We start from the raw sequence: 26809 nt of genomic DNA, 5'->3' as shown, positions 1-26809 counted from the left end.
TTGTTTATGGTCCAACCAATATGGTCACAAGTCCAGGCTGCAGGCAATGCCATGCTATTAGAAAGGCACTCGTGTCTGTCATCTATTGCCATAGCTCGTTAATGACAAATTTTGCCACACTGTCCTAAAGATATGTTTGGCGTATATCCCACATTGATTTCCGCAGTTACTAGTGTTGATTGTGTTAGCACTGACTTCTCTATGCAAAAGTTGTTGCTCTTGGTCATTAAGTGGAGCCCGTTGGCCACTGTGTCAACCGTGTTGAGAGGTAATGCCTGATATTTGGTACTTCCGCACACTCTTGACACTGTGGCACTTGGAATATTGAATTCCATAATGATTTTCCAAAATGGAATGTCCCATGCACGTAGCTCCAACTACCATTCTGTTTTCCGTCTGGTTATTCCCATCATCCTGCCATAATTGCGTTTGAAATGTTTTCACATGAATCGCCTGAGTACAAATGACAGCTCTGCCAATGCAGTGCCCTTTTATGCCTTGTGTGTGTGTGCAATACTACTACTATCTGTATATGTGCATATCATTATCCCATGACTTTTGTCACCTCGGTGTATCTAATACACTTATATGTTCTGAATTTGATACTGGGAAAAGAACTTACAAGTTTTTATGGTCACATGAACTCTATGCTGCCTTTAATGGAATATTAAGTGTGTGGAGTTAAAGCGTTTTGAATCATTTTGGAAAGGGTTGGGGGGGGGGGGGGGGGGGGGGCGGAGTGTTGACGTGAAAGGCCAGGAAAGCACAAAAATTTGTAATATATTTTGTCACAACCCCATAAAGAACAAGTAACAAAAGTGTAGCTATGCAGAAGTAGGCTGCTATACACAAACATGTAATGCACTAGCATCCATAAACCACTTCTCACTCATATATAGGTATCGTAACACTGTTATCCAGTAAACAAAACAAATCTCCATCTAGGTATGCTACTTAATATTGTTCTTAAGGAGAATGTTGCAGGGGATAACAGAACAATAAATAAAACTCAACAGCACTCTTAACTTTCAGACCATATACCATTGGTGTAGTCAGATAATAGTGAGCCCAGTACTGATGTTGATATATCTTAGAGCAAACCTCCAGCCTATGTAGCTACACTTCAGTTATCACAGTTTTCTTACCTCAGTAGGAACTCTTATCTTGGAGAAAGCATAGTTATTTTTCTATATAAGGATCTAAATAGGTTCATTCCCACGTGGATGGTCCATAAATTCATCAGAATATTATTGGACAACGCCTTAAAAAAGCACATTTATCACTTTGGAGCACTGCAGGTGATGTAGAACTGGCACAAGGCAGTCATGTGATCCTCCACTGTGGGAATAGAACAAATTATTTTTTTGCGGCATTGGTATTACATTTCCTGAGTGTGATCTGTAACCCTTTGATGTTAAATGTTAATACATTTATTTAGTAAATTTCTCTCAGTTGCCTTTCATGGTGTTTGCTGAAGTGTCCCTGCTAGTCAGTTCCACCCGACTGTTACAGTAGTCTTCACTGGCCTTTGTCCCCTTATGTATGGATGGGTGCTGAGACAGAGAATTAATTGTCTTCCAAGCTACTTGAATGACTTAATCGGCTGAAATTTAAACTTTCTGTACTCACACTTCCTCTTACAAAAAACAATCTCGTATACAATGTGAGTTGACAAATCTTTATCAAAACATCCAGCTTGGACGATATCAAGACAAAAGTTTTCTCTACACAGGCCAGTTGGACAGTCATCTGTCATGGCATCTGGTTGTGGCCATGACCTTTCCTCTTTTTCTCCTTATCATCTGAACACCTTCAAACCTTGAAGCTAAGAACAGGTGGGCCCCTCACAGTAGGTGGAATGCTCACTTGCTGTCTTGCCTTGGAGACGAGATAGGTTCAAGACATTCTCCCATCTGCACGTATGGACGAGGCGTGTTTTTTACGCAAGTACCATTTTGAAATTAAAAAAAGACGTGCTAAGATATCTCAATAATTTTATATTTACATGAAAGCTTGTACCTTAATCTACTTTTCTACTTCCATGGACTGTTGCTTTGATTATGGTGTGACGCTGGCCACCATGTTTCATCGCCAGTAACAATTTGGCTTAAGCATCACCATCATTGTGGTACTGCTCAAGGAAAGTCAATGCACTGTCTAAACATTTGGTTTTGTGCACATCCATCAACATTTTCGGTACCCAACGTGTGCACAGTTTTTAGTAATTACGGTGCTCGGTCACAATGCCATAGTAAACACTATGAGAAACATTAGGAAAGTCATTCCGCAAGGAGGAAATTGTAAAGCATCTGTTTTCTCTCACCTTATTGTCCACTTCCTGCACCAAACTTTAATTAATGACCGAAGGACGCCCACTCCTTTGTTCATCATGCACATTTGTGCGGCCATCTTTAAATGCTCTCACCCAGTTTCTTACCATTCCATCACTCATAATGTTTTCTCCATAAACTACACAGATCTCACGATGAATATTGATCGCTTTTAGGCCTTTAGCACTAAGAAATCTTATAACAGCCTGTACTTTACAGACGGCGGGACTCTAGATTATTGGAGGCATCTTAAACACTCAGTACACAACGTAAACAAGGAAGAATCAGACTGTAATGGCGTCAGTGTGTAGATTAAGGTACAGGCTTTCATGAAAAAGTAAAATTATTGAGATATCTTAGCACATCTTTTTTTAATTTCAAAATGGTACTTACTTAAAAAACACGCCTCATAGTGATATCTCCCACAGTGGCATACTACTAAACCACACAAATGTCTTTAGTCATTGAAGGAGCCTGGAAGTGGGGGAATTTCATTTTATAAAAATGTCATGTCACATTTTAACTGCCGACTTGTTCTTGACAGTGAAGTGGCATGTATATACCAGTGGGTTTTATGGAATGATGGCAAGACATGAGAGAATGGCAAAAAGGTGCCACCATGTTTTGACTTAACCATGATGTCACCATGGATGTAGTTGCAAGGTTGGTGATTCTTTGGGAAAATCTGGAATTCCCAGGGAATTTAATTTTACCTGGAAAAATAAGAGTATTGTCAGGGAATTTCAAAAAAAAAAAAAAAAAAAAACTCTAGGAATTCTGTTTTTAACACTGAAATGGAGGAGTTTTATAAATCAGAAATTATAAAATAAATATTATCTCAAAGTGTGTTAATTTTACAAATATTGTTCCATATAAAATATTATTGCTTAAAAACTGTGGTTAAACTACTGGCTATGTCTGGTATATAGCTCAGCTGAGAGGAAAGAAAAGTCATTAGTGTAGTGGGGGTGCCCCAACCCCCCTCGTGCTCACCATTAATTTATCGAGAGCTTCATGACACCATCTTCCTCCCCAAATCTGGAATTCTCAGGGAATTTTTTTCCAAGATCGAGTAGCCACCCTGGCTGCCAACTGGTTGGTGTATCAACACGGTCTGACCAGTGTGTCGACAAGGGATTGTGTACCATGTGAAGCCATATAACACTGTGTATCTGACTGTGGCTCGTGACAAATGAAACTCTTCCCCATGACAATCATTTCCAAGCCTGAATCGCTCCTGTCATTGAATGCAGGTCCATGTCAACCAATTTCCCCTCAAACATTGTGAAGGGAATGGTATGCAATGTACATTTGGAGTCTTAATTGTGGAACAGGCCATTGTTCATAGTGGAATATAATTGCACATGGGCCAAATAACACAGTAACTGGGCTGTAGCTGACAGAGGGCATGTAGTGTGGTTTGAAAAGTTAAGTTTTCCATCCTTTCAAATAATGTAAGGTGTTGAGTGCATGGATGCCCAAGGTGGTATTCAACCTGAAGTGTGGGGAGGGTACAGTTCAGGTTGGAAGTGGTTCTATGGTTTTTTAAAGGTGCTTTTCATACTGCAGTTTGGGACCTATTCACTCAGGTTATCATGAACATGAACCAGGGTGTTTATTTCAACCTTGGTAACAAAGTGTTGCCCTATCTTCTACATCTTCGTGCTGAGTACGGTGTGGGCACAGAGCTGCACCTATATGCTTCTAGTTTGATAAACACTGAGACTCATATTGCACCTTGACTGTCATCCTAAATCGCCTCGCCTTAATTCCACAGAAAATGTCTGGGATGATTTTGAATGCCAATTAAAACATGACACTCAGCATTGCTGCACTATGATAGCTCTGTGGTATTTAATAATCAACAAATGGTTCCAGTTGGATACAGCATACATGAATAAACTTGTGGACTCCTTTCTCACAGAATTGATGACATTGTCAAGGGTAGAGGCAGTGTTACATGGTGTTAGTGTTATGTCTGCCAGGGGTGACTTATTTTTTGTCTGGTTTGGTGTGGTTTGTTTGTCGAAAAGAAATACATTTCAAACTTGACTATGCAACTGTTTTCGCAAGCTATGCCATTGAGTGGAAGGGTGATATTTGCTGGAAGGGCAATGTTGGAAGTGATGCTACTGATTTGTGCTTTTGACTTTCCTGTTCATGCTGTTACAAATCAGTGGGCAGTGGATGAAGGCCTCCATTCCATCCATCAGCTAGGATGCCCCCAGTAACTGTCAAGATTGATTCATAATGGCACCATCTAGATATTATTGACTGAGTAGTGTGTGAGGTAAAACACTTTATAGATAATAACATCATCAGCATGTTTTATGAAGCTTCTGTGATAAAATATATTCTGGAGTCTTGAGTACTGAACTGTGTTCCAATGTGTTGAGAGATAGACAAGCAAATTTATGATTCATATATGGAAGATTCAGAGGCAACTTTTCTGCATCTGGTATTGCAGGAAAATGTTTTTGAATTGTCTGGCAGAAGTGTCAGAGCAACAGTTGCTGTATGCAAATAAGGACATAAGACACGTATTCCAGTAGTGGCAGAAAATATTCCTTTTGTTACTGGAATGATATTCCAAGATGCAACTGTTAACAAACATCAACCTGTTGTATATATTTTGTCAGTAGCAGAATTGGGATACCTCTACTCTTAAAAATAATTTAGAAAATTTTTTTTATCATCTCTGTGTAACTGAACCAAGTTACGAAATTTCTCAATACAAAAATATCTGCTGTGTCTTTTACTTTTTCCTTTCTTTTCTTCTCTCTCTCCTCTTTTTCTTCTTTTTTTAAAGGGAATGGGTAGTTACCAAACACATGGATCATATTTGCCAAGAATGACAAGATCAGATGAACTTGAATTGTTCCCATAATTTTCTATACTGTTCCCTTTGTCTTGTCATTTATTGATTGCTCCACTGGCTCCCATTGAAAATTTGTTTACAATACAACATAACTTCCAACACTGCTTTATCTTTTGATTCTCATACCTTTCAGACTTTTGAAACAAGTTCAGGCTCCTGAATATCATTACTGCTACTTTAAGGCAGGGATGCAAAGACTGTGGGCTGTATGGGGCCTGCCATTGATCTGAAGGTGTTGCTGGTGTTCAGGCAGGGGCACCCAGATCAGAATAATAACTTGTCTCAGGGCACTTTATTTTTGAACTTGCACAACAATGCAGTTACAGTGTCAGAAGCTGCACATGGACCTGCAGGGAATGTCATTGTTTAGATGTTAGTGGTTCATGTATTCTACAGTACATAACTTGCATGCGTCAGTGATCTTCGTGACCCTGTTCATTAGTGCATTGAACTTTTGCACTGAAGGTAAACACAATTTTATGTATTTTTGTGAACCTGTAAGCACATATTTCATTATCATCAGTCAGTAATAATATAAGAAAAATAAAAAAAATTAAATAAAATGCAAATTTGTGAAACAAATGATGTGAATTAATCACAGTGAGTGGTTTGCGGCCTGCCATACTAGCAAGTTGGTATACCCCACCTTTAAGGTATATGTATTTTTTCTTGTTGATGATTGTCTTGTCTTGCAATTAATCCTCCAGAGTATCATCTGGTTTTTGGATTTAGGCAATAATGCATTGTACCCAAGGAGGCATTCACTTTTGCTTTCATCACTGCTTGAATAGAAATGAGAAGTAATTGCTTAAAAAAAAAATCCTGATATTGTCAAGAATATGAGCATCATATGGAATAGAGTCGTGTATTTTCATTTTAAAGGAAGGATCACTCCATCATCTCTGTCAACTGTAGCCTCAGTACTATGAAAAGTAAACCAAAGATTCTCTAATTGCAGAGAGTTGCGGCAGCGTATGCTATATGCATACAACTTCAGTTTATAGTCAGGTATTTGAATTCTGTAATTGTATTAATGATGTGCAGCATTTGTCTGTGTAATATGTCACCACAAAAACCATAGCAGGGAAGACACTAATCAGTCCATGCCTTAGTGTAGTGTTGTTAATCTTACCTTGTAATTAATGGTATGATTTTGTTTGTGAGAATAACCTGCTTCTAGAGCAGGCTGAATAACTCGATAATTTTGAGTGAGCACTCACCCCTGCACAGGATCCAGCTCGCAGTAGTGGTGTGATTCGGAGTGGGGGAAATGCATGCGCACCATATCAGGGTGACAACTGTGAAATGCAGTAGGTTAGTTGTAATAGCAGTGCCACCTAACAGCAGAGCAGTGGAGAGTTGGCATTGTGTAAGATACAGTGTCTTTGCACTTGTCCTTGTACTTCCACAGGGAGAAAAATCTTGCATTTTTACACAAAAAGAAGAGTTCACAAAATGTTTAGTGTATTATGTTGTTGTTGTTGTCTTCAGTCCTGAGACTGGTTTGATGCAGCTCTCCATGCTACTCTATCCTGTGCAAGCTTTTTCATCTTCCAGTACCTACTGCAACCTACATCCTTCTGAATCTGCTTAGTGTATTCATCTCTTGGTCTCCCTCTACGATTTTTACCCTCCACGCTGCCCTCCAATACTAAATTGGTGATCCCTTGATGCCTCAGAACATGTCCTACCAACCGATCCCTTCTTCTGGTCAAGTTGTGCCACAAACTTCTCTTCTCCCCAATCCTATTCAATACTTCCTCATTAGTTATGTGATCTACCCATCTAATCTTCAGCATTCTTCTGTAGCACCACATTTCGAAAGCTTCTATTCTCTTCTTGTCCAAACTATTTATCGTCCATGTTTCACTTCCATACATGGCTACACTCCATACCAATACTTTCAGAAATGACTTCCTGACACTTAAATCTATACTTGATGTTAACAAATTTCTCTTCTTCAGAAACGCTTTCCTTGCCATTGCCAGTCTACATTTGATATCCTCTCTACTTCGACCATCATCAGTTATTTTGCTCCCCAAATAGCAAAACTCCTTTACTACTTTAAGTGCCTCATTTCCTAATCTAATTCCCTCAGCATCACCCGACTTAATTCGACTGCATTCCATTATCCTTGTTTTGCTTTTGTTGATGTTCATCTTATATCCTCCTTTCAAGACACTGTCCATTCCATTGAACTGCCCTTCCAAGTCCTTTGCTGTCTCTGTATTATAACACAGTGAATACTTTCAGGAAGTTCGATTTACAGAGGCACTACATGTGTTACCTGGTCAAAGAATAAGGAAATGGAAAATGTGTAGGACCTGAGGGTGTACAAGAAGTTTTAAAACTTTAAAGAAAACACTATGAAGAAGAGGAAGAAAAGTAGGGTGAGAGTGCTGTTTGGATGAGCTAAAAAGTTGCACTACTTTTAGCAAACTCTTTGTGCCCTTTTACAGATGGTGGTTTAATAAAAGAATGTTTGGTATTGCAGCGGAACATTTATGTACACTTTGGGTAGAACAGTTTTGTGAGGTGCTGTTATTAAACGTGTCAGTCATGCATCCCCCACAGGAAGACTTAGTTTGGATAAACTTTGTAAACAGTTTGTTGAAGGCTTTAGTGACAGGGAGTATAAACTCTATTCCTTGTGATGATTGGGATGGGGGGTTAATTTACAGTACTTGCTACTTTGCAGTCCTTTGCTCAATCTTTAGAGACTGTAGGCATTCTTCCCAATTTGTCACATGCACAATTTATTTCCACCACATAATCAAAGGTTCTAACTGACAGTAGTCTTGAAATCTTAAAAATGATATTTTACATCTGTGTAATGTCCAGTCAGTTTTGTGGGAAAACTTTGTGTCATAACATATGATTTCCCACAGACTTATATGCGTCACTAAGCTAATGATAGCGTCTTAAAATGCAATGAAGGTCCTCCATTATCAATTTCAGGATATTCAAACTCATATTTACACCACATCTTGTAAATAACTTATTTATTTTGGAAATGCTGAGAGCTCTCTGAGACGGCAGATGTGTGAGCAAGTTGCGCTTGCTTGCGTGCGTGCGTTTGTGTGTACTGCTGACAAAGGCCTTAAAGGCCAAAAGCTATGATAGTGTGAATCTTTTTATTGTGCCTATCGCTGCTCAGCATCTCCGCCATGACCGAGCGAGGTGGTGCAGTGGTTAGACACTGGACTCACATTCGGGAAGATGACGGTTCAATCCCGCGTCCGGCCATCCTGATTTAGGTTTTCCGTGATTTCCCTAAATCACTCCAGGCAAATGCCGGGATGGTTCCTCTGAAAGGGCACGGCCGACTTCCTTCCCCATCCTTCCCTAATCTGATGAGACCGATTACCTCGCTGTCGGGTCTCCTTCCCCAAACAACCCAACCCAACCCAACCCATCTCCGCTATATGGTGAGTAGCAACTTTCCTTCCCTCGTATTGTTACATTCCATCCTGAATTTTCCATTGTTTGATTTATTTATTTTGGTGTTTACATTTTCCTTCAAAATGTGAAGGTTAAATATGGAAAATATAAAAATATACAGGAAATATGAATAACAGCACCTTCAGTCACAAATTTTTGAATAAGTTAGGTGATGTAAAATATATATTGTTATTGTGAGAAGATTAGCTGTGAAGTTTAAAAGTTTGCAAATTGTTAATAAAACACGGGAATACGTGACGGAAGGCATCATTATTCTACTTCCTATGTACTGAATACAGTCACACCTCAACCATGGAACGTAGATAAAACTAGGGAAAATGTAAACATTAAGTAAAAAATCTTGTAAATCATATGTATGACTCTCCCTCATTTTAGAACTTCAGGCATTCAAAATTACTCCTAGCCTCAGCCCCAAAAACTGATATTAAAAAAAAAATGAATTACTGAAAGTATTAAAACAATTATTACAGTATTATCATATTTTCAAATGTTTAATAATATTAAATTAAGATGTCCTATATCAGTAATTTCATTATTATTTCACAGAAATTCATAATTGGGTTAATAGCGAGGAAAAATAGGAGGTTTCTTTTATTTATTTTTATTTATTTATTCATTAATTCTTCTTTTTAATGCTACATTAGTCTGATTGCATCGAATGTAATATTTCACCCAAAATCAGTTACTATAATTTTTACCTTAACAACATGAATTATCATATTCATATTAATTATCAAAAAGCAACAATATCCCTTGAGAAGTTAAATAAAATAATTGTCAACAGGCTCAATTCAATAAATTAGTTAAATTGCACTACTGTATGATGATAAACACATATTTAGATTTATTAAAAGCTCTTTCATTGATTTTACTGCATTTAAAATATTTCATTATTGGAATTGTTTTTAGTAATTCAAATTGTAAATGCTATCAAACAATGGAAAATCCAGGATGGAATGTAACAATATAATGAGAAGGAAAGTTGCCACTTGTCATATAGTGGAGATGCTGAGTCACAGATAGGCACAACAAAGAGACTTTCACAGTTAAGCTTTCAGCCAGTGGTCTTCGTTAACAATAGACCCCCCCTCCCTCCCACACACACACACACACACACACACACACACACACACACACACACACACACACACAACTGCAGACTCATGCAACTGAAACCCCACTGTGAGCAGCATGATGGGAGTAGCGACTGGGTGGGGGTAATGAGAAGGCTGGGGAGGGAGGGGGAGGTATAGTATGGTAGGGGTGGCAGACAGTAAAGTTCTGCAGGTTACACGGAAGGCCAGGGTTTAGATTACCTCTCAACATGCTCTGAAATGAGAAATGTCCTGCCCACTATCCTTTTCACCCATCCCACAGTGGTATTCCGCTGTCCACCGAACCTACACAATATATTCGTTCATCCTTAAACGACCCCTGCTCCCAGTCCCTTACCTCATGGCCCATACCCCTGTAATAGACCTAGATGCAAGGCCTGTCCCATACATCCTCCCACCATCACCCACTCCAGTCACTAACATCACCTATCCTATCAAAGGCAGGGCTACTACCTGTGAAACCAGGCATGTGGTCTACAATCTAAGCTGCAACCACTGTGCTGCCATCTATGTAGGCATGACAACCAACAAGCTGTCTGCCTGCATGAATGGCCACCAACAAACTGTGGCCAAAAGACGAGTGGACCACCCTGTTGCTGAACACGCTGCCAAACATGACATCCTTCATTTCAATGACTGCTTCACAGCCTGTGCCATATGGATCCTTCCAACCAACACCCGCTTTTCTGAATTGCACAGGTCGGAACTTTCCCTGCAATACATTCTACATTCCCGTAACGCTCCTGGCCTCAACCTTCATCAGTCACTGTCCTCATCCATCCAGCCCCTTCCCTGTTCCCATTCCAGCACTACACGGCCGTCATTCCACCACCATACCCAGTCTTTTTATTTATTTCTCTCCTTTTCTGCTACTCCCCCCCCCCCCCCCTCTCCCCTGCCCTCCGTGTAACCTGCAGCACTTCACTGTCTGCCACCCCCACCACTTTACTGTCTGCCACCCCCACCATACTATCCCTCCCGCTTCGCACCCCAGCCTCCTCCTCACCCCCACCCTCATGCTCTTACGGATTTATGGACAGCCCTGCAGGATTCATGGTGTCAATTCCCTCCAGCACTACCTCAGTCATTAGTCGAGTCCATGCCACTTCTGCATTCTCATGGGGGCCCTACACAATATTAGGCAGGTGTACCAGTTTCTTTGGCTCTTCAGTGTAGCATGTCTAAAAGCCTGAGGGAAACACACAAGTCCTACCTTATTACAATTCTTACAGAACTGAGTATATTAAAAAGCTACTCTTTCCAAAACATAGTTAAAAGAAGACAATTTGAAATATGTAATTAAATCATAAAGTACCAGCACTATATGTAGACATAATCTACATGAATGAATTGTAATTTCAACATAATAATCTGTCAAAGCAATGTTAAATTAATTTGAATCAACAATATAAAAAAATATACCCACATAGTCCTTTCATACTAATGTGAATATTTTAATAAATTAGGATAGAAACTGGCCTGGCTCAGGCCATTGTTAAATCTGATCATTTGAAGATCTAAAGGTCAGTTAACTCTAATCATTTTGCTTTTGCACATACATCAAGATCATAATCTATGTTGATATGAACTTGTGACAACAATTATGCCATTTTTCCCAAAACTAACTTAATTTTATGATCATAAAATATGGATCAAAACAAAACAGAAGTCAGTGATTCCGTAATGAACAATTTATTTATTGTTCACATAACCCCAACATTACATTATAATTGGGTATTGAAAGACTACCAAAAATGAAACTAACAATGAAATCTCAAGCTATATAACTACTTTTTGTCTTACACAAAAGGCAAATTCTATTAGGGATAGTCAAATCAAAAGAAGGCAGATGGAAGAAAGTAAGTAAACTGTTTATTATTTCAAAAAGTTATCAGCATAACTGTTAATGCATTCATCACACTGAGAGACAAGTTGGTCATTGACTTTATGGAAAAACGTTTGTAGTTGCCTATGGACCCATGATTGTACCTAGGCGTGCACCTCTTCATCTGAAGCAAACCGATGACCACAAATGTCTTTCTTCAGGGCTGTAAAAATATGAAACGGCATGGGGAGGGATTGGCACTGTTTGGTGGATGTGTAAGGGCTTCACAGTGAAAATTTCTGCAGTGTACTTGAGAAACACCCTTGACAAATGTGGCCCCTCTGTTGGGAATTAGGAAGGCAGAGCATGAATGTTGCCACTGTGCCATTCGATTGCACGAAATGCTCAATACGAGGTCTGCAAGTTTGTGTCTTCATTGTGGAGGCTGGGAACGATAAGCAACAAAGTGTGGTTGTTTTTGACCATGGAAAGTGTGTGAGGAAGTGGAATTGATGCCAAAATGTCTCTGTATGACGAACACAGTAGGTTACATGCCTATTTATGTGAAATAAAAGATTTCAAGAGAATTGGCCATCATTAAAAGACAGCAGTCGGCCATGATAGGCTCATTGTGTCATTAATCCTTTTAGTATTGCTGCAGTGGATGTTACTGTCAGAAATGACAGAAATCGGGTTGTAGAAGACATTCCATTCCTGTTGGGCCTCAGGCACTGTACTGCTAATGTCATCATGACAAAGCATCTGAAGTTTTGAAAAATCTGTGCACAATGGGTTCCCCACAGTCTGACAGAGGAACAGATGTTGAACAGAATGTCAACATTACTGTAGCACCAGGAACAGCATCACAATGAAGAATATCGTTTTCTATTTACTATTGTCAAGGTAGATTAAATATGGTGTCATCATCATTTTGAGCTAGGGAGCAAGTATCAGACCATGTAAGAACATGGATTGATTCTCACTGAAAAAGTCCAAAGCCTTGCATACCAGCTCGGGGAATGTTATGATGATCCTTCTTCTTTGATTGCAAAGACCCATTGTTCACCAGCTTTCGGGAATATAGCGCCATAATTGTTTACAGCAGTACGTGAACACTTTGAAAAAATTGAAGCATGCCATGAAGTCCAAATGCCCAGGAACGTTGACAGATGGCATTATTCTGTTGCAGAATAATGCCATCTATCAATGTTCCTGGGCATTTGGACTTCATGATATAAGATATGAATCCTGCAGGGCTGTCCATAAATCCGTAAGAGGACAAGGGGATGGAGATCTCTTCTGAACAGCATGTTGCAAGACATCCTAGATATGCTCAATAATGTTCATGTCTGGGGAGTGTGGTGGCCAGCAGGAGTGTTTAACCTCAGATGAGTGTTCCTGGAGCCAGTCTGAAGCTATTCTGGATGTGTGGGGTGTAACATTGACCTGCTGGAATTGCACAGGTCTGCATTATTCTCTTGCAGAATAATGCCTGCTCACATGTTGCCAAGGATGTTTAGACTATGCTATAGAAGTTCCACTGTGAAGCCGTTGCACATCCTCCATAAAGTCCAATCTCTCCTCATGCCATTTCCACATTTTTTGGAGCCCTGCTCAAAGACATTTATGGCTGTTGATTTGCCTCAATTCTACAGTCAACCGCAAACATTTTCCTGTGAAGGCAGTGACCAGCTTGCCCCACTGTGGGATAAATGTATTAACAGTTATGGTGATTACTGTTGAAATAATAAACAGTCTACTTACCGTAGGATTAAATGAGAACACACACCGAAAAGCAGAAGAGTTGAGTTGTTCACAGGCACACACAAAAGAAGGAAAATGTGCTAGCTTTTGGAGTTATCCTTTGACGAGCTAGAGTAAAATACACAGAAACACCAAAACATCAACAAACTCGCACACTTGCCTATCCCCCTACACGGTGCCAGCTAGACTGACAGTGCCAGTGCTATTTTGTGGCAGGTGGACTGGTTGTGGTGGGTGCTCCAAGCTGCTAGCCACCTAGCCCCTCTCCCTCTCCCCCTCCCCCTCCCCCTCCCCCTCCCCCTCCCCCTCCCCCTCCCCCTCCCCCTCTCCCTCTCCCTCTCCCTCCCACCATCACATCACCAGATGCCCCCCACAATAGCAAGGGGCACTGTCAGTCTGTCTGGTACCATGTAGGAACATATTATACGTGTGTGTGTGTGTGTGTGTGTGTGTGTGTGTGTGTGTGTGTGTGTGTGTACTTTTAGCTTGTCAAGGGCTACATCTGAAAGCCAGCAAGTTTTCCTTCTTTTGTGCGTGCCTTTGGACAACTCAGTGCTTTGGCTTTTCGGTGAGGGGTCCCTGTAACCATACAGTATTTACATTCTACAAGAACTTTCCTACAAAGAATTTACGTACTTTTTTCCTATCTTTCTCCTTTTAATTTGACTGTGCCTTAGGATCTTTCAAGTGGTTTTCTCATTGGAATTAATACTCAAGTCCTTACTTGTTTAAATATATGTGGGAGTATTTTTATAATACTGATGAACCTTTCAGTTGGTTTCCATTATGGCAGGCTGTTCCGTCTTGAGCACCTGCCATGAACACTTGCAGTTAACGGTGAGCTAGCAATTGACATGCAGGAAACCAGGAGGTGGGCATAGCTTACATGATCATTTACCTCGGGTGAGTGTCAGTGGGCAAATAGTTTACTCACATGACAGAACTGCTTTATAGTATCTCAGAATTGCCATTAAAATGTTAGGGGAGAAGGGACATAAAACTGAAGGATGTTGGGAAACCTCTGTAAAGGTTCTTTCATTTATTTAAGATTAGATGCTTTCTTTACTTTTTTTCTGCCAAAAGTATTTCTTCTGAAGCAGAACTGTGTGTATTTAAGTCTTTATCTTTGAATTGGTAGTCTGGCAGTTACCGTTTAAGCCACAGAGGCAAAGGCTTTAACCCTAATCAGTCTCATGACAATGTTATGAAAAGGATAGTTGCTACTCATCAAATAGCGGAGATGCTTAGGCACAGCTGTGAAACAAGTAAGCTTTTGAGCGAAAAGGCCTACATCAGAATTAGTCTACATCCACATGCAGCTCTCACACGCATATGGCCACAGTCTCTGGCTGCTGAGGCTGTGTGTGTGTGTGTGTGTGTGTGTGTGTTTTGTCTAATTCTGATGAAGGCCTTTTTAGCCAAAATTTTACTTGTATGACAGTCTTTTTGTTGTGCCTATCTGTGACTCAGCATCTCCAGTATATGGTGAGTAGCAACCATCCTTTTCATAAAATTGTCATTATTCCATCCTGGATTTCCTAGTCAGTTTTAGAATTTTTCCCTTCACTTATTGCTTCTTTCACTTTCCAGATGGTTTGTAAATGTGAAACATGCTAAATTCCACTGTGGTTAAAAGTATAGGTCCTCGTATGGCTGGTTAAGTCAGTTCAAAAATCTGAGGAAGCCAAGGCTGTACCATTCCAATAGCACTGTGCCTAGTAAAGTACTGTAATGTTCAAACCAATCTTTTATTAGAGGACAGCTTTACCTAACTTGTTCATGAATTGAAATTGTTTATTTTTTTCATTTGAATATTGTCTTGATGCTACCCAACTATTTGATCTGTTGTAGGTTCTCGTATTTGGTAAAACACAAAGTAGGAAAATGATATGTTGCTCCTTCCTATGTCACTTACATAATGTCCTTTTTTTCTAGACTCTTCTTGGGAAACCCAGGAGATTATGCATGGGGGCGAGAGGGTTTGGATGCAATTGTAACCCAGCTGTTGAATCAGATGGATGGAACTGGTCCTCCTCCACTTGCTAAGGATAAAATTAAAGAAATTCCCGTTGTGATGATTACAGAAGATCAAGTCAGTAAGTATGCTCTATAGTTGAAACACATTTTTTCATAAGAAAGGTACACAATGTATTTAAGAATAATGATATGTAATCATTTAACATTAAGTTTGTAATCGGTAAATTTCCATGGAACACTCTGCAGGTGATAACCCAAGATATCATTGGGGTATGATGATGTGAAGAAATTTACTTGGTTTATTAACGGAAAGGATCTTATCAGTGAGGCTCGCTAAAAAAAGTTTGCATAGGAGTGGATATTCGGGATGTTTAGGAGAAAGATTATTTTCTTTACATGAATTGTTTGCTGGTTGCTCCTGTTAGTTTGTTAGATGCCGTCTTAATGGATTGCCTAATCATAGTGTATGAAACAGGCCATGTGTCTATCTTTACCATATATAATTTAAAAGATAGTTTCCTCGTATGCACAGGCACACAAGCAAGTATATGATGATTTAATATGAGCTTCAAAGCTATTGAATAAATCATATGCACTGAAATTTTATAAAATAAGTGCATAGACTGGTCAGTGAATTAGATATTTCCTTTTTGGAGAATAGATTCTAACTGAGTCTTTTAACATTTCTTGTTGTTTATTATAAATATTCTTGCATGATACTTGTACAACAGTTGTATATTTTGTCCATGTGGGTTTTCTGTGACTGATAGCATTTATAAATGCAACAACTATTCAGCAATATTAAAGCACAGTGTTAAGTGAAATTTTATGTGTATATGCAACACAAATTTCACTCGTGTTTAGCTAAAATATAAATAAAAATTTCTGCGAAGTTGGTCTTCTTCATATTGTTTCTTTCAAACAGATAATCACAATTGCATTCACCTTTTGTGCATATAGAGTTTGCAAACTTAGCTGTGAAATTTGCCACTTTCCATGATGTCAAATTGCATTGTCCCCACAAAACAGTCACTAAACATCCTGTGCCAGTGGAGAGCTAGCATAGCACAATGAAATGGAATGAAACAAATATAAAAAAAGTGAATGCTATGGATATTAGGTCAGAAACTGCTTAAAAAGTTGGTCAGTTCGTAACTGATAGTCTCTCTCTCTCTCTCATGTCATCTTGAAAAAATAGGACTATACAAAGGACTCCAGCTAGAAATATCAGGACACTGTTGAAGCGTCACTCAAAAACAATGCATAATCTTTTACAGAAATTTTGTTTGTAGTATGTGGTTGTGAGGGAAGAACTTGGATGCCACTAGGATTATTATTATGAGGCAGGATTATCTCTAGTATTATCAGAATTGGGAGGAGAGAGTATTCGTATGGTGATTAAAAGGACATAAAGACTGACACATATGTGCATTTTAAAACATCAAGCCATTGTGGTGATTATATAACCACTCATGGATGCGTTGTCATCTTACAGGAGGTGAAAGACTTGAATATTTAACAGTATTGTAGAAAGCTAAGGATTTTGTGGATGTCAGGCTAAAATACTCGACAAGTGTGGAATTATGAAATCAGTAAAACCTTTCTAGGCCTTTTTTTGCAGCTTTAAACAGAAAGTAAAGGGGTTTCAAAATTTCAGGATACTGTACTATTTAACAAAACCTGTGTCATATAAAATGTTATTACAAGAGACTGCTCATTCCTGCGTTCTTTTAGGATAGGTTAAAGTAAGAATAGCTTCTTGGTGCTAACACATACTGCAACAATTGTTTTTCAGACGAGATATATATAAACAGCAGCATCATAAGGAATTTAGTTGTGGATGTCTTAGGACCATGATGTATTCCCGTTTAATAAAAAGTTTTTAATTTTTTACTGCATTTTGTAAGTTTCTGTTTACATTAAATTCTTTATTTTTTTAGTTGTTGTAAACCTATCAAAGATCGGATTTTTATCGCAGTGATTCAGTACTAAGCAGATGCATATTACCTAAGTAATATGCAATAGTGTCAATGAAAACATATCTTCCACATATTTTGTGGTTTTCATCTTAAAAGAGAGATACAACAGTACCTAAAATGAAGGAATTCAATTACCATCTGAAGACATTCACTCTTAATAAGAAATGAGGATTTACTTAAAGTTTCATGATGCTTAAAAAGGTTACGAGTTGTTACATCATTACAACTGTGATAAAGTCAAACTAAATTATTTTAAATAATTTTAACGAAAAATTTGTGGAACTGAGAAGAAAATTAGCGTCACTAGAAGTTTTGCAGCTGATTGATGGATTTCTTCAACCAGTTGCACTTTTTTATGTACATTACTTTCTGTAAGTTGCAAAATGTGCACAACCTGACATATTTACTGTAATCTAAACTAGAGCTTGACTTTTGCGTCTTAATTTAGAAGATGCCTATTAATCAAAATCTTATAAAAACCTTCACCCTTATGAGCCTCAAATACTACAAGGTGTACAACTTTGCTTCCCCCGTTTGCCGATAGCTGGCGACAACGGTAAGTAGCAGTCGAAAGAAACAGATCGCAGACGTCAGACAGTTAGCTTCGACCTTGGTCAACATTAGTCGATTTGTGTCTGCATCATAAAGTTGTTCTTGATTGAAAATGACGATTTACGAGCCTAATTCTCGTCATTTGTGTGAGGTGTTACTGTTTTGTTTCAATATGAAGAAAACAGTGACTGAGTCTCATCGAATGCTCTCAAGTACGTATGGTAAGGATGCTGTTAGTGAAAGAACGTGTTGTGAGTGGTTTCATTTGGTTTCAATGCTTCAAGAACAGAGATCTTAACGTCGTAGACCGGCAGAGTGGTGGAAGAGAGAAGGTTTTCGAAGATGCAGCATTGGAGACATTGCTGAGAGAAGACTCACGTCAAACTCCAGAAGAATTGGTGGCATGATTAGTGGGAGTGACACAGCAAGCCATTTTAAAACATTTCAAGGCTATGGGCATGATTCAGAAAGAAGGAACTTGGGTCCTGTGTGAGCGGAAACCAAGAGACATTGAATGTCATTTGTACGTTTGCTTCAGAGGCAAAAATGGAAGGGATTTCTGCACCGCATTGTGACTGGGGATGAAAAATGGGTTCATTACGATAACCCTAAATGCAAAAAATGATGGGGATATCCCGGCCATGCTGCCATGTCGACGGCCAAACTGAATATTCATGACTCCAAGATCATGCTATGCATTTGGTTGGACGAGCTCGGTGTCGTGTACTATGAGGTGTTAAAACCAAGTAAAATAATCTCTGGTGCTCATTATCGAATGCAAATAATGCGTTTGAGCAGAGCATTAAAAGACAAATGGCCGCAATACAGCGAGAGGTACAATAAAGTGATTTTGCAGCACGACAACGCTCGACCCCACGTTGCAAAAGAGATCAAAACGTACGTGGAAACATTAAAATGGGAAGTCCTACCCCACCTGCCGTATTCTCCAGACATTGCTTCCTCTATCACCTGTTTAGATCAATGGCGCATGGCCTGGCTGACCAACATGTCTGATCTAATGAAGAAGTCACAAATTGGATCGATTTGTGGATCGCTTCAAAAGATTAACAATTTTTTCGATGCAGGATTTTCACACTGCCCAAAAGATGGGGAGAAAGTAGTGGCCAGTGATGGAAAATACTTTGAATGATACATGTTGAAATATGCTATCCCGGCTAAGACACAAGTTGAAATATGGTCACTACTTTTTTATTTACTTAAATTTGGCATATTTCGTGACAGTACCTTATCCGTTAGATGTTTACAAGGCGATATTGGTCTTGGCTTCAGTTGTCTAATGGAAGTATGATTCCACAATGCATCTTTGTCGGCTGCAGAAATGACCTAGTTCAATGTGTTTGGCTCATTTTTGGTGCTTCAAATACCATTTCTTCGAATGTAGTTTCTTCTTATAGTTTGTATTAAAAAAATAGTAACATAACTCAAAATCATTTATGACGGCGACCTGCACATTCTTCTATCGTCAACACACACCAAGAGTTAACTGCCGACTGAGTATAGTCAAAGACGGCTCCAGCATCAAAGACATTTTACACAACACACAAGCTTCCACTTGTAAACAGTCTTTTTGCTATTCTTCGACACATTTACTAATAGTAATCAATATGCTTTCACTCTCAAAAATATAAGTAAATTAACATAAGATAAGGCAAATTACAATAAAAAAAATTCTGACAAAAAAAATATAAGAAAACATTTACAATTTGGTATCGACAAATCCAGTAGAAAATATCACATCTCCCAGATCCATTACAACTGCTCCCCAGGGCTTTTGTTGTTATGAACATATACAACAAAATCCCGAACACACTCAGTAATGGATCTGTATTGCACAATTAGTACATTAATGATGCAGTCTGATAACCTCTTCCAAATTTGGACTCTTTGAATCTGTGAACTTGTTACTGGCTGTTGTTGCAATGATACTTCCCCATCAATCCCATACACAAAAAATTCAAGTAAAGAAATTATTTAACATGGCAAATATACATGGTATAAAACATACATGAGAAATATTCTAACATACAGCATACAGATTGAAAATAATAGAAAGTTAACTCATTTCCTGGAATAAGATTTAAATTTTTTTTATATTAATGTTAATTTCATTATGCTTACATATTGTACAGTAAAAATGATACCGGACATATATAGTGTAGGGTTTTTTTTCTATATATTTGCCTTTTATATATTTTTACTTCTGATTTTCTTTTTTTGAATTTTTTTACTCATGTTTTTTTGTATATTTTTTGCTTATGATTTTCTTTTTAAGAATTTTTTTACTCGTGGTTTTTTGTATATTTTTTGCTTATGATTTTCTTTTTAAGAATTTTTTTATTTTTTTACTCGTGGTTTTTTATTTAGTATTTTTTTTTTGCTTATGATTTTCTTCTTTTAGTACAGCTAAAGATACATCAGTATTATCTAAATTTTTTGCAATTATATATGTACACTTGCCTCTCTACTACAGTATTACTACAAGTCACATTCTTGTGAAGAGTACTTTCGCTCCCCACAACATCAGTATAAACAACAATAAATTGCTCATATATCATGAGGCTTTATCTAAAATTGTTTTTGAAACTTACACCTTTGCTTGCATGTCCTCACATGCACGCCTTCACCCACAAGGAAGACTTAGCTTCCAAAAATTTGAAAAATTCGGAAATGCTCACTAGGGAGACTTTTTTTTTTTTTTTTTTTTTTTTTTTTTTTTTTAAAGTAAAAATAAATCTTTCTCTTATCTTTGTTACAACAGTGTTTTTTCATCAGTTTCAATTAACATGTGACTTAAAATTATTAATTTATACATGCAAATATACATACTTGGTTGTACAGGTAGTTTTGTTCTAATAAGCATATTCCAGTGGAGGACTTTTGTTTTAGATGATAATAGGTTATTTAAATTTTGAAATTATGATTTCTGTTTATATAGTTTCAAAGAGACAACATTCCTGAGACCAAATAATTTCTTTGACTTAGGATATACCAAACGATAAGCATTAGGGTGTGGATTTTCTATGACTTCAAAAGGCCCAATATAGATATCAAAGAATTTTTTAATTTCTGAAGTTAACATTTTTGATTTTTCATGAGATTTGACCAGAACCAGATCCCCAATTTTGAAAGTGGTTAATTTTACCCCATTGTTATGTCTTTTATTCCTCTTTTCCCCTTGTTTCCTCATAGTTTCCCTGACAATATCTTCTCTCTCTTGCATAGTTATAGGTGTACATTTAGGAAATTCAATAAGTTCTGATATAAGATTTGGAGGTCTAATATTAAACATAATCTCATACGGTGAAAATCGTGTGGAGCTATGTTGTAGGCTGTTCATAATATCTTCAAAATTTCGAATATGCTCAAACCAGGTTGGATGTTTATGGCTACAATAGGTTCTACAAAGTCTCCCAATTTCTCTCATATATCTTTCTGCAGGATTGGTGGATGGAGAATAAACAGATGTAAGTATATGCTTCAATTTTGATCTTTCAATAAACTTTTTCCAAATTTTAGAGGTGAACTGTGAACCATTATCTGATAATATAGCTTTTGGTTTACCCACCTGTGCGAAATAATCTCGTTCAATTTTTATTATAATTTCATGGCTAGTAGCTTTTTTCACTGGATATAGTTTAATTAATTTTGAAAATACATCTACCATAACAAATATGTAACAGTGACCACCTTTACTCTTTGGTAACATTCCATATAAGTCCACTGCGATTAGATCTAAAGGTTTTTCCGGAATAATGTTTTGCATCTCTCCACTACATCTTTGACTGCTCACTTTAACTTGTCACAGGTTGCCAATTCTTTTCTTACCTTCTTTCCAATATTGTAAAAATAAACATTTTCTTGTATCTTTTGAATGCACTTCTGTATCCCACAATGACCAAAACTTTCATGTATGTAAATGATCAGCTTTTGAGCATCTGCCCGTGGCCAACACAGTTTCCAATTATCAGAATCTACATCTGTTCTCCGAAATAAAATCCCCTTATGTAATTTGTAAAATTTATCAAGTTTCTCATACCCCTTCTTGCCTAAACATCCTTTGATTAATTTCCAACTTTGATCTAAATTTTGGTTTTTTCTAATTTTGTTACACGTAGCTCTAATTGTTTTCTCATTTTCCACCCCTTTCAAGTATCTAATTTTAAATTGCTTTTCCTCCTCTTGTTCAAAAATCTCATTTTCTCCCCCAATTGGTAACCTTGAAAGTGAATCAGCTACTACATTCTCAGAACCTTTTATGTGTTTGATTTCAAAGTCAAACTGTTGCAGAAATATTGCCCATCTTGTCAATCTACTGTGGTATAATTTGCACTCTTGTAAGTAACTCAAAGCTTTGTGATCTGAAAATACTATGGTTTTATGTCCAATAAGGTAAATTCTAAATTTTGTAAAAGCCCAATGAATTGCCAAAAGTTCCTTCTCTGTGACTGTATAACTTTTCTCATGCTTGAGCAACATTCTGCTTGCAAGTGCTATGGTACAATGTATCTTAACTCCATTCTCTACTCTTTCTTGAAATAACTCTGCTCCAAGCCCATAATTACTGCTATCAGTGTTCAAATAAAATGGTAAACTAAAATCAGGTCTGTGTAATAAGTGTTGCTTCCTCAACTCTTGCTTAATTTTATCAAATTCTTCCTGACAACTTTTATCCCAAACCCAAACAGTGTTTTTCTTAAGTAACTGACTTAAACATGGTGCATTCAGACTCTGATCACTTATATGTTTTCGGTAATAACCGCATAACCCAAAGAACGACTTTAATTGTTTTTTTAGTCTTAGGAATAGGAATTTCTGAAATTGCTTTAATTTTTTCTGGATCTGCCAAAATTCCCTTGTCTGTGACAACATGACCCAAAAATTTTAATTCAGAAACTGCAAATTTACATTTCTCTAATTTCAATGTCATCCCCCCTTTTCTAAGTTTTTCACAAACTGACTCCAAAATCGAAAAATGTTCCTCCAAATTTTGCCCTGTAACCAAAATGTCATCTACATAAATTATCAGTTTAGACGCAAGTTCTTGCCCCAGTACATGATCCAAAGCTCTTATAAATTCAGAAACAGAAGAATTTAACCCAAATGGCACAACACAATATTGGTAACTCTTACCATTGTACAAGAAAGCAGTATATTTTCTAGAATTAACCGAAAGTGGTACCTGATGAAAACCTGAAGTTAGATCCAAACTTGACATATATTTTACATCTGTAAATTTATAGAGTAACTCATAAATATTTTCGGGATGGTCTGTCTGTCTGAACAAAATTTTGTTTAAGTGTCTAGAGTCCAAAACCAATCTTACTCCACCATCTTTTTTCGAAACTACTACTAGAGGATTATTATATGCACTGATACTCCTTTCTATTATATTACATCCTTCCATCTTTTTCAGCTCTTTCTCAACAGCAGCTCTTTTTGATATTGCAATACTGTATGGTTTTATGAAAAATGGTTCATGGGGTTTTACCTGAAGCTCACACTGATAACCCTTTACCCTACCAGGTATGTCACTAAAAACATCACTGTATTCCCACAGCAGATTTTCTAACTGTTGTTTTTGCTCCCCAGATAAATTTTGTGTTTCTGAAATTTTCAAATTTACTAAATTCTCAAATTCAACTTCATCAGTATCAAATCTATGAGTTTCAATATTCTCCAATCTATTTTCTTTTAGTAAATTGATACTGTCAAAATTTACATTACTCTGATCACAAAGTGTGTTCGCAAAATTTGTCTGAATGTATTCCCTTTCACTAGTTTCTATCAAAAGTTTTCTTCCAACCCAATCAAATGCTGTATTTACTTTTACTATCCAATTCATACCCAAAAGAAAATCCTCATTAAATTCCTGAATTACAAAACATCCATGTGTGAACAACTTGCCTTCAATTAAAAATGTCACTAAAGCCTGGCTTTTTACCAATTTACTGCTCTTCCCAGTAGCACCTTTTATCTTTACCCCAACAACTGGCATTTCAACAAAATCTTTCCCCACTTTCAATTTCTTGCTTAACCTTTCAGATATTCCCGAGATCTCACTTCCTGTATCAATTAAACATTTACCAATCCATGACCCAATTTGAACTTTATATAAGGACTGCAAAATTGATCACTTTTCTCAGAACCTGTATCCTCATGTAATAAATCACTTTCAATTTCCCCAAACCTATATTTATCAGAATCATATGGTATATCATTATATGTATTATTTGTCACAGTTATAAAATTTGCACAAGATACAAATTTGTCATTAGTACTCTCTGTTATCTCAAATAGCCAAGAATGTTCATCCAAATCACATTGTATACTACTGAAGTACTTATCCTTCAGCTTTTCAAAAATAAAATAGCTCATCTTTTTTCACCACTCAGGACATACAGTTTCACATACATTAATAAGCGTCTTTCTAAAGTTCTTGTCAAAAGAAATAGTTTCACTGTTCAGCCATAAATTCCTAAGAAGTGTGTGTGTGTCATTAGTATCTGTAAAAGTTTCACTTAGGCTAGAAGTTATACATGTGTCATCATTATTTGTATAGTCAGATTCTTTACCAACAACATCAAAATTCACACTTTTACATACACCCAGCTTGTGAGCCTTATTCATCCTGGTAACATCCCTGGGAATTTCTATAACATTTTCACTATTTAATCCATTTTCAACCAAGTGTATACCCAACTCCCTATTTAAACTAATGAAATACCTTTCCTCAACATCATCATCAATACCATTACTATCATAATCAACTTTATCAACAACATCATTATCATTATACATATTCAGGTCATACACATTCAAATTATCCCCCAAAATATAATTTCCCCTTTCTAAAGTTACCAGATCCCTTTCACCAATATTTTCATTGTCACAGCATGCATTCTCTCTTTCATTCACACGCGTCTCTGAACTACTACAAATTACATCATCTGACACAGTGTTGTTCTTTTCTGCCCAAGTGTAAAACTCTGTCAAATTAAATGAATCACAATTACTTTTATCTACTGTATGTTCTTGTGTACTGAAAATTTTATCTTTATCAATATCATTATTATTTTCCTCTTGAAATTTTTTCAATAAGTAACAACTAATAACCTCAAGTCATAGCTTAGGTTTGGAACTGTCATGTTTGGGTTTATGATAGTCACATCCATTGGTCCTTTCATCATGCTCACCTTCTGCCTCAACCTTGCAGACCTTCAAGGGGGCGTCTACTCGTTTTTTGTTTCCTGAATTACAACTGGTTCCTGTTTGAACTGCTGATTGTGGTTCTGCCAATGTCTCTGATCAACATTTCTGTTCCCATTCCTATGCCAAACATTACCTGATTGTTGGTAGTTTCTGTTGTACTGATCTATAGCAAAATTTCTGTGATTTTTATCCCTAAAGTGTTCTCTATTTTGTTGATTATTTCCGCGAAAATATTGTTCTTGTTTTGAATAAAAGTTATGGTCCTTCTTTTGAAAATTTTTATATCCCCGTGAATTTTGACTGACACCATGATAATTGTTTTGTTCCCTTTTTTGAAAGTTGTCATTTCTCCAATTTTGACCATTACCTTTCTGAGTAAACCCACTGTGTGTTCTTGTTGTTACCCTATCCAACTTTTCAGTATAATTGAGAAACTGCTCTACATTACTGTCAGGACAATGGACTAAACTCAACTGCATTGCTGATGGCAATCTTCTCTTCAGGGTATCAATTTTGATCAAGTCATCCAAAGGTTTTGTTAAATGAATAAGTTTTTGAAGTTAACTTTTGCAAAATCGTTTCATGCTCCCATCTGAATCTCTATAGTTTCTCCCATTCAAAAATTCACTTTTGATTCTAGTTTGTTTAAGATCATCCCAAAAATTTTGATTCAAATTCTGAAAAGATCATCCCCACAGTTACAATCTGGTTTGCCCAAGTCAGAGCTTCCCCTTCCAAGAATTTTTTCACAAATTTAATTTTCATTTCATCTGGTGAGTGAGGTGAAAAAACAATCCTTACAATACTGTATAAAATCAACAGGATGTAAGGGTCCCTCTACAGAAAAGTGCTTCACTGGAATATTAGATACAAGATTGCATGTGTTGACATTGTGATTTTTGCTTTGAAAATCAATGTCAAAACTTTCAATTTTTTCGCTAAGTTCTCTGACAGATTTTTTGTTTTCTAAATCATTGCACTCTACTTTTTTTTCTAAAGTAACCAAACGATTGTCAGTTTCTTGTTGTACATTTTTAACCAAAACTTTTGTATTCTCATCCAAATTTTTAATTTCCCCTTTTATCTCATTAAAATCAATTAAATTTCTTTCCCTATCTACCAGTAACTCATTTTTTACAGTATTAATTTCATCGCTCAATTTAGCATCAATTTCATTTACTTTTGCTTCCACAGATTCAATTTTTTCCTCAACACTGCCAACTCTTTTCAAAAGATCACCCACTTGGGTATTGACTGCTTCGACTTGCAACAAAATGTTATCAATTTTTTCATCCCATTAAGTCTTATTGTTGTCAACTGATTGTTTAATTTCTTTGTTGAAATTTACAAGAAAACTTTTTAAATCAAACTGATCGGTTCTTTCTGTTTCATTTGACCTGTCCTGATTTTCGAAGTCTATTAAATTACTACTTTCTACTTTAGGCATAATACTCTCGAAAATCTCGTAAGTCATTGTGAAGAAAAAAATTTATACACAACAATACAAAACAAGATAAAAATATTGTTTTAACAAAATACGAAGGTTTCGTGACTTATCTGGAACACTCTCCTACTGTTGCAAATCCACGTTTTCCATCCACGTGATTGTTGACCAAAATTCTTGAAATTACTTCTTCTGTCGTGAACTATATTTTTTGCCGAAACATTACTTCTCCAAAACTTTTACTTCCTGATGA

At 37.1% G+C, this 26809-nt stretch overlaps 1 protein-coding gene across 1 annotated transcript in view; it reads left to right on the top strand.

The window, feature by feature from the left end:
• The window catches only part of LOC124709127 (E3 ubiquitin-protein ligase Iruka-like), a 158363-nt gene that overhangs the window by 114099 nt on the left and 17455 nt on the right, over positions 1–26809 (top strand). Inside the window, exon 5 of the mRNA XM_047240788.1 lies at positions 15310–15470. Coding sequence (XP_047096744.1) covers positions 15310–15470 — 161 coding nt within the window. The remainder of the gene's footprint in view (positions 1–15309; positions 15471–26809) is intronic.

Source organism: Schistocerca piceifrons, chromosome 7, assembly GCF_021461385.2.
Source record: "Schistocerca piceifrons isolate TAMUIC-IGC-003096 chromosome 7, iqSchPice1.1, whole genome shotgun sequence".
NCBI classification, from domain to species: Eukaryota; Metazoa; Arthropoda; class Insecta; order Orthoptera; family Acrididae; genus Schistocerca; species Schistocerca piceifrons.
This window is presented reverse-complemented; position numbering and strand designations above follow the sequence as displayed.